The following is a 10,067-nucleotide window of genomic DNA, read 5'->3' as shown; positions in this document are numbered from 1 at the left end:
ATTTTGAAATTGTAGCTAACTCAAAATAAAGTATATTAACCTTTTTGCAATATTTGCACAAACTTTGGTTAAAATTCTGTTTTAAGATATACATGTAGAATAATATGTATAAAATTAACTATTATATAATATAAAAATTAACGATGTTGATAATTTTCAATGATTAATACTGATCGATATTGAAAAAAAAAACATAAAATTTATGCTCATTTAATCAATACATTATTCTATACCAAAAGAAATGTACTGAATTAATATTAAGTTATTAATTTTCATTTAAAAAATGTCATGTAATCATCGTATATATCCAATAATTAAGCATGTGAAGTGTAAACATGTTTTTATTTGAAATAGTATTTTATATTGAATATTTTTTTCTCAGATCTTATAAGATCAAAATCGTTTCGGGCAAAATATTTTAATTTTAATAATTCCCCCACCCCTTCTGGATTCTTTGTCTTTGAATATTAGCACCTTCTATATGATTTTATTCTAGGGCTAACGCGTACCTAACTTATCACTAGAATCTCTATAATGTAACCCATTCTTACATATTAAGTCCTTCATGTTTTCCTTTGCACACTACTGCCAGTCAAGTACAAAGCTAATGCAAATACTTATTGTTAAAATATGTAGTAATTCGTATTCGCTGATTAGAGTTAATAGAAGTGGTTGATGTTATTTTTATGTGAATAAGTGGATAATGATTTGTGATAAGCTTAGCGTTTATAAACATTTATATATAGTTAGGACAATGACTAATTCTCAATCTCATACACTTAGGGGCAATCTTTTTAAAACCGGTTCGAACCGGCCAGTCGGACTGGTTGTACCGGAAACCAGGGACGAGAGCAGTTCAACAATGATCAATTTTATGTCAATTTTTAGATCAGATGAAAACGGATGATTTCCTCAAAAACCATGTAGAACCAATGTGATAAAATTGGTAAAAAAAACTATTTGAATCAGTTTATTGAATATGCATAGTTGGATTTCATTTAGGGGGTGTTTGGAAAAAAAATGTTTATTACTTATTAGCTTATAAGCTAATAAGTTAACAGTTAGATGGAGTTAACTTATGAAAAAATGATTTATTTGTAGTTTGTCACCGCTGTAAAACAAAACGCTCCAAATCCAAATGTTACTTCATGCAGCGTTTAACAAAATGCTACAAGCCACAAGCTACCCGCTACCAGCTAATTTTGCCGAACACGCTCTATATTCCTCTTCTATCTTGTCTTCAACTCTCTCAATTTTATTTTCGTTAATTTGTATAGGTTTATGCTTTTATCAAAACATATGTAAAATCGACCATTATATCTATCTTGGTAATTAGAATAATGTATGTTTCAATTCATGACTATCAGAACATTATATAGACTACTATGAAAATATAGTACATCTGTTATAGGGTGTTAATATGTGGCTAGCATTTATTTATAATAATTTATTTCTAAATAATCTTATAAACGTAATCAAAGTTGCAAAACAAATATAATTTAATGCTATAAAAACAGAATTATAAATGACAAAGAAAGTTGAAAACAAATATAATTTAATGTTATTGATATTAATTTTCTATAAAAAATAGTATTATAAATAACAAAGGATAAATTATATTAAAATTTTGAAAAAGTCATCTTTTGTTATTTTACACATATAAATAGAATATGTCAAATACTAAAAAAAAACTTATCAATTTATTATGTTTTGATACCACATAAGTCGATTCAAAAGTTTTTCATAAAACTTCGTTTTAATACTGTATAAGCTAATACATATTTTTATAAAAAACATAAATTGTTTTAAATAAAAAATTCCAAACAACCCATAGTATTGTTTGTATAGTTGATATTTTTGTTCATTGCAAAAATAAAGGTTTGTTAACGTAAAAAAAATAAAAAAGTACTACACTGTTAATTATACATGAAATTATAACTTTTTGATTAAAGCACTAAAAATAAATGATTATTTATTATTTATAAAATAAAAGAAAATTTAATAAATTTATTAGTTATTAATATAAAATAGTTTATTAATTAGACACAATTAGTTAATTAAGATAAGGAATTAAAGGTTATATGCTCATTAAGTTAATGGCTTGAAAGTCTTTACAAAAAGCCAACCATTAGTATTACTAATGTAAATAAAAGACAATAACTTTATGATAACAATGTTGGTGATTTTAGTCTTATCAATATATTTTGGTGTAATTATTATTAATAATGAGATAGACCGGACTTCATTTACTAACTGAGCTTAGAGGTGTGGGGTGCACACTCGGTGTGATAATTGTGAACTCGGAAATACGTGGGCCTAGGGGCAGCACCCCTAGGTGTAGGGTTCCAACTGTCTGCAGCCCCTTGGCGGGGTCTAGAGGCAGCGCCTATGTCGAGTATGACTACTGCCATGCATTTTCCTGCCAAAACCTTTAGTGATATCATGATGATGTCATGAGTTGGTTTTGTCTTAATAACCAACGTTTTTGGCACCAAAAGGATGCAACTTCCATTTTTGGCTCCAGAAAAAGGGTTGGAACTTTCATACACAAAATTATATATTGATTCATTATATATCTCTAGAACACAAAAACAACAAGGTATATTCAGTGTTTCTAATTTTGAAGTGACCTAACTTCTAAATTGAAATTCATTGGATTATCCAAAATCTAATTTCGTGATACCCCAAGCTATAAGGTCTAAATCACAGATTTTGGAAAGTGATTGCAATCACGATCCAAGAAATATCCAGGTATATAGATATTCTTAAGACCCCAAACTCTAACACATTCAATACAAAAAACCTTAAATTGCTTCCTCCATTTCTCCTTTATTTGTGCTGCCTCTTTTCACCCTTGGTGTGATCGATGGGAAAGGAAGAACACAAGAAGGTGGTGAATGTTTTTTTGGTGATTGGAAGTCTAGACGAATTCTCGTCTCCTATGTGTGGATATAAATAAAGGTGACGTGTTTAAACTATAATCGTATACATCAAAGGAATCCTACAACTTGAAGTAAAGGTTCTAAGCATCCTATGGTTGGATGCTCTTGGTTAATTGACTAGATCCTATTAAATCTGATTTTGAAGTACATTTTAATATGGTTTTTCCAATGCGTTCTTATTGCTGTACTAAACTGGTTATATAAATAAATTGTATTATTTCAAAAGAGAAAAAACAAACAAAATTGTTGGAGACCATGATGGTCGTAACAACATGTAAAAAGAGCTCAAATGAGGTTATAACGTTAGATGCGTAAACAAATTTGATAGAAATTCAATGTAGTTGACCTATGAGTAATTTTCATATAAAATTTGTTGAAAAACAAGTCAATTTGGGGATGATTTGGAACTAGGTAAAGAACGTGTATTGGGTCTTAAATAGATGAAAAAGATGATTATGTATGAGATGTGATCTTCTACATATTGATTTGGAAAACAAATGAATCATGTGAGATGGTGTTTGAATATATAATTACTAGCCTTATCTTATGTTAAGGCAAATTAGTTTGAAAATTAATTTTTAACTTATAAGTTACTTTGAAATATCTTATTAATGAGCTACTTTTAGTGTTTTAAAAAAGGCTAAATTATAATAAGGTAACTTATTTTTGTGGACGAAATAAATATAATAGCCTCTAAGTGGGACAAATAGATCATGGGAATAAATTTACAATAAAAGAAGTACCAAAAAGAAAAAGTTGGGTAAAGTTGTGGGGTAAAGATGACGCATAATGAAAACATGAAGCATATTAATGTCAATTAGTCAAAGTGATAGTACCATCCGGAAATTAGGACAAACGTACCTTCCTCACATATTTGCTCCACCGAATAAAACTCACCTAAGTTTCGATAGCGATTTTTGTGTTTCCCAAAATAACCCCGTCAACTATTGCCGTCGCTTTCTGTCCTTGCGCGTACGGCTGTTATACTTTCTCGTCAAATGACCTTATTACCCTCAAGTCAATTATCTGGAATATTAAAAGGTAGGTACGCTTAAGGGAAAAAGATAAAAGAAAATCATCAACGAAAGTTTATCTTTTTTTTTTTTTTGCTTCTAAATTTAATGGCTAGTGAGAAAAATATTAACATATCTTTTAATTTTTATAATTACATTAACTTAGTAATGTTAGATATTTTTATAACTAGATTTAAAACATAAAAACATAAATTTTGGATCAATCACATTGAATCTAATTAAAATAAACTTAAACAAGAAGAACGAAGATTATATCTGTTTTTATTTATTGATTTATTTGGATATGATGAACAAGATTGTTTTCCAATTAATTTTAATTCTCTTAAATTTCTCATTAAAAGGCAAACAAAATTTTGTGTGTAATTCCTATCTTATATTTGTTTCTCATCACGTGTTTATATAAACACATATATAACAAAATATGAAAAATATTAGAGATTTAAAATAGTTTAAGTCAACTAACCCACAATGTTTTTTTTTATCTTCACTTATTGATAAGATTTATTCATCAATAATTTTTAACTAATTCATATAATATATCCGAATTTAATAATAATAATATACACTTAATTTAAATAGTCTCCTACATATCTAACAAGTAAAACATTATATATGTAATAATAATTAAACATTATATATGTAATAATAATTATATGTAGCTCGACTAATATGATTTCATCATATCTAAATTTGTTATTTGTTTTATTACAAATTATTATTATCATTTATAAAAAAAGAGTTTTTCTTAAACATTACTTTCTGAACTTTTTTTTTATTTTATTATTATTTTTTTTATCTTTCCGCATGAAAGATCACTTTTATATTAAAAATTCGGATTTCAAGTATTGAATAAATACTCTTAAATATAAATATATTATTTTTTTGAAAATAAGTAAACAACATGATGAACCATAAGAAATGGTAACAGGTGGCTTCCTTTAGGGGCAATAAAGTCTTCACAGATACGAAAATCAACCAATCAATTTGATTTAGGTATGAAGGAAAAAGGGCAAGATTGTAATTACACCGATAACTCCATTGTTCATCTTCAACCTTCACTTAGTTATCAACTGCCCCAATAACCAAACCAGCCTATTTCCTGTTAAACGGTTACTTCAAAGAGCATCTTCACCTTCTTTAAATTCATCTAACAACTTTCTTTCTATATATATTTCGAAAATCCCATTTCTTTGTTTAATCATACCAAATTTTCTTTCAATTTTTTCTAGAGCTGAAAATGAAGAAGCAAAAATGTATCCAGGAAGATACTGAAACCAAGATCAACCCTTTTGATTTTCTCTCAGAAGAAATCGTTTTTTCAATCTTAGACTACCTCACACCAAACCCATTTGATCGAAAATCATTCTCTTTAGTCTCAAAATCATTCTACTCAATTGAATCTCGCCATCGGAAAACGTTAAAACCCTTCCCTCGTACCTCTAATGATCATCGTCATGATCAATTAAAAAAACTTCTAAAACGATACCCATTTGTTACCCATCTCGATCTTTCCCTCTGCCCTCGAATCACTGATGGTTGTTTGTCATACATAGCGAATTCTTGCGGAAAAGCCTTGAAATCCATCGATCTTTCTAGGTCTAGGTTCTTTACACAAGTGGGGCTCTCGTATTTGGTTTCAAAGTCTGTTAATTTGGTGGATATCGATCTTTCAAATGGCGTACATTTGAATGACACTGCAGCTGCAGCTGTTGCTAGTTGCCGGAGTTTGGAGAGGTTGAGTTTGACTAGGTGCAAGTCGTTGACTGATATTGGAATTGGGTGTATTGCAGTTGGGTGTTCGAATTTAAGGGTTTTGAGCTTGAAATGGTGTTTGGGTGTTAGTGATTTAGGGGTTGCTTTGATTGGTGTCAAGTGTAAGAAGATTAGAAGCTTGGACCTTTCTCACTTGCTGGTATTCAACAGTTCTCCTCTTTTCCATTTTTGGTAATAATTTTGGCTAATTGTTTATTTTTCGTGTTATTGTGTTATAACTTGTTTTGATTATTTGATATGCTTGTTATCTTTCCTCTAATTCATGCACTTTGTGAAGTATTTGATAGTAGTTTTTTTTTTCTTTCTATTTGTAGTTGCTTTCACCCTTTGTTTTTATCTTGTCAATTGGTTTCTTTACTTGTGGTTTTTGAGTCATATCATTTGCTTTCCAACTTCAAAATTGATGAAAACTATGAAAGTATAGAAATAGTGTATTATGAAGACTAAGAAAATGTATGTCAAACTTAAAATTGGAAAATACAGGTTTGAATTTTTAAAAGTCTTATTTGGACATATATTGGGATAGAGAGAACAACTCTTGTTCTAATTGAGGGGAAATCACGAGCTATTAGCTTATTAAAACGTTTAAGATTTTATTTCTATGTGAATAAACAAAACCGTATTAAATGTGTTGATGTTATGTTAAAACATTGACATACACCAATAAATGATGTGACATAGACCGGTATATGTTCACATGCTATGTTTTGTTACTTTAATGATGAAAATAAGAAAATGTTTTTTTTCATGGTCATGTCACTATTGTTGTCTATATTACTTATAATAGAATAGATTTTTGTCCGATCAAGAACGTGTCTTGAATTGAAATTGCATTTTGTTTTATGATGCGTGACAAGAAACGACAATGCATCTGTGGGTCCCATGTTCTAAAAAATTGATATGGGACCCACAAAGTGGAAAATGATAACTTGTGATTATGGGTCACAAAGTTGGTTCTTTGTGGGCCATTATGTATCTGATTTACATCTTACATGATGCTCTTGGAGCAGAGCAGTGTGGGCCAGCTCATGGGTTGCTGAAAGAATAATTTTTTTTGCATATATTCTTTTATAATGATTTGTGTTACTTTAATACAATATTGTTTTCTCATTCTTTCTTTTTCATATTAATCTTTTATAGATCTCGGAGAAATGCTTACCTTCACTTTTAAAGTTGGAATTTCTTGAAGATTTGATTTTGGAAGGATGTTGTGGAATCAATGATGAAAGCCTTGTATCCCTCAAACAAGGGTGGAAGTCACTCAAGGTATCCATTCTCAAGAAAAAGACTGAATGTTTTTTTTTTTCTTTTTGTATAAATCATTTAAGAAACTAATTCATAATTATACTCTTGACAGATGTTGAATATGTCGTATTGTGATAATGTCACACATGTGGGAATTTCTTCATTAACAAACAGAGCCAATTGTCTCCAGAATCTTAACATGTCATATGGGCCACTAGTAAGTCCTATATTCTTTTTTATTTTTACCTTTAATCAAATGATTATCCAATTTCTGATTATTTAAAGTTACATTAATCAGATTTAATGAAGTAAGTAAGAAGTTGCCACAAGAAAACTGATTATTGAGATAAATGTAAAATTTGGTCTACAAGAATATCAACACTTGTATTAAACTATGTGTCAAGTGAAATATTTGAGAAAATGACAACATACTTGGGACATGGAAGGGCAAATTTGTAAAATTTGGAGTTAATCACTTAATGGGAGAGCCTTATTTTCTTGAATCTCTTTATTTAGTACTATTTCCGCATTAAGAAAAACTATAAACTAAAGAAAATTCATAACACATGATGTAATTCAGGTAACTCTTTCACTTTCTGAAAGTCTACAAAAGCTTTCTCAATTGCAATCAATCCGCTTAGATGGATGCCAAGTTACATGTTCGGGTCTCAAAGGCATTGGAAATTGGTGTGTATCGCTTAAGGAGCTAAGCTTAAGTAAATGCTCGGGTGTTACAGATGATGGGCTTTCATCAATTGTGAAGAAACACACGGATTTAAAAAAGTTAGACATCACATGTTGTAGAAAGATTACTCAAATTTCAATTGCCCATGTGACAAAATCTTGTGGGTCCCTTGTTTCTTTGAAGATGGAGTCGTGTACACTTGTTCCCTTTGAAGCTTTCTTTTTGATAGGGCAAAATTGTCATTTTCTTGAGGAGCTTGACCTTACAGATAACGATGTTGATGATGAAGGTATGGTTTTTCATCTTCATATCGGATTTTGTATCCATGGCAATGCACAAAATTGTAAATGTTGCAATTTTCATGAAACATACAAAAATGGAAATGGTAAATGGTGTTTCTTTGTTTGTGTAGGCCTAAAGTTTATCTCAAAATGTTCTCAACTCTCTGTCTTAAAGCTTGGAATATGTATGAATATAAGTGATGAAGGGCTTATTTCTATTGGAAATGGATGCCCAAAACTTAAAGAGCTCGATTTATACAGGTTTGCAAAAAGAAACACTCATTTATATTTTACAAGTCTTGTTATCATTTATCCCCATTAAGTAAAAAAGAAACAACACCTAACTTGTGACTATGTTTTTTTTTGTTGTTTAGATCAATTGAAATCACAGATAGGGGGATTTCTTCTATTGCTCATGGTTGCCCTTCCCTTGAAATCATCAACATTTCTTATTGTGAAAACATCACTGATAGCTCATTGATCTCATTGTCAAATTGTTCAAAGTTAAACACACTTGAATCCCGAGGATGCCCTCGTATCACATCTTTAGGGCTCAAAGCCATTGCAATTAGATGCAAGCAAATCATAAAGCTAGACATCAAGAAATGCCACAATGTGAATGACTCCGGGATGATTCCACTTGCTCAGTTTTCACATAACCTCAGACAGGTAAACCCTAAACCCTAAACCTTAAACCCTAGACACAGTCTGCATACATACAATATGTATGAGGCACATTTTGCCTAATATGAATAATGTATGATTTTTGTTGCATATTTGATGTACTTATTGGTTTTGATGTTTTTTTTGTCAGATAAATTTGTCGTATAGCTCAGTGACAGATGTAGGGCTGTTATACCTAGCTAGCTTAGGATGTTTGCAGAGTATGACAATTCTTCACATGGAAGGTTTGACTCCAGTTGGACTTGCAGCTGCATTGTTTGGATGTGGAGGCCTAATGAAAGTGAAGCTTCAATCATCTTTTAGAAGTCTGCTACCACGATTAGTTCTTGAACACTTAGAAGCTCGTGGTTGTGTTTTTCATTGGAGAGATAAAGTCTTTCAGGTATATCTTTATGAATAAATCATGTTTAACAAAAAAAAAAGTAAAATCAAGATTATATGAAAATAATGGAGTTTTTTTTCTTTGTGAATTGTGTCTTGCAGGCTGAATTGGATCCAAAATGTTGGAAACTACAAGCAGAAGACATTGAATAGGCGTAATTTCCATTTCCATTTTATATCTAGTGTGTATGAGTTTTACTAGAATAAAATATGGTGTGGATCAACAAGAAGTGGTATGCATAAAAGATAACTGCCTAGAAATGGTTTGGATTTCTGTATGATGATGGAAAATCGTGGTTGTTTTCCATGCGGACGGATTGTACAAATGTAGTTTTGATTCCTACAAGGTTAAGAGACTTGTATTAACTTTGTATTTGACTTTTAATGATTTGTATTAGAGACAACTTGGTTTGGAAGTTGATATGTGGTAATGTAAATGATGTGAGTATTGATGTTATTATAGTCCGTTGACAAAGTGGGGTGTTCCAGTTGTTGTTGTTAATCTATCAAATTCATCAAAAGAATCATATGCAATAATATTGTTGGGAGTTGTGGTCTTAGAACAAGCAATAAAGGGATAGTTGAAGTGAGTGGAGTGTTACATATCAACTTTTTGTTGAGAAGGCACAAAGGCCATAGCGTAAATGCACTTTGAACTCTTAAAGTGTCTACAAATGTTCATGAGTTGCAATTCATATCAGTTGAATATAGATTGATTCAGTGCAAGTCTCCCAAGCACATTCAAACATAAAATTTAGAGTAAATTAAATGAATGGTCCCTATAGTGTGAGATAACTTTCACGCGTAGTTTCTTACTCTATATTTTTAACTCGGGTCATCCTTCATTTTAAAACTTGTTGCACTCTTAGTTTTTTTTTTTGGTTGTTGTCTTGTAGCTATTAAAGTCTCCGTTGAAACACCCCACGTGCAAGGCACACATGGGTATTGTAGTCTTTTTCTTTTAAGAGAGTGCAAGAGTCATTTTTATAACCTGGAACATTTAAGAAGGCAAAATAACGATTATTCTTTCCGACAAGAAACC

At 30.5% G+C, this 10,067-nt stretch overlaps 1 protein-coding gene across 1 annotated transcript; it reads left to right on the top strand.

Moving 5' to 3' along the window:
* Positions 1-5,039: 5,039 nt before the first annotated feature.
* LOC111917582 (F-box/LRR-repeat protein 3) lies at positions 5,040-9,500 on the top strand. The gene is made up of 8 exons (XM_023913247.3): positions 5,040-5,888; positions 6,890-7,015; positions 7,107-7,211; positions 7,575-7,968; positions 8,092-8,221; positions 8,335-8,629; positions 8,775-9,026; positions 9,128-9,500. Exons 1-8 carry the CDS (start codon positions 5,214-5,216, stop codon positions 9,176-9,178), a joined length of 2,028 nt encoding a protein of 675 aa, XP_023769015.1. The 5' UTR covers positions 5,040-5,213; the 3' UTR covers positions 9,179-9,500.
* The last annotated feature ends 567 nt before the right edge of the window (positions 9,501-10,067 follow it).

Source organism: Lactuca sativa, chromosome 8 (assembly GCF_002870075.4).
Source record: "Lactuca sativa cultivar Salinas chromosome 8, Lsat_Salinas_v11, whole genome shotgun sequence".
NCBI lineage: Eukaryota > Viridiplantae > Streptophyta > Magnoliopsida > Asterales > Asteraceae > Lactuca > Lactuca sativa.
Note: the sequence above shows the minus strand (reverse complement) of the source record. Positions and strands in the feature narration are given on the sequence as shown.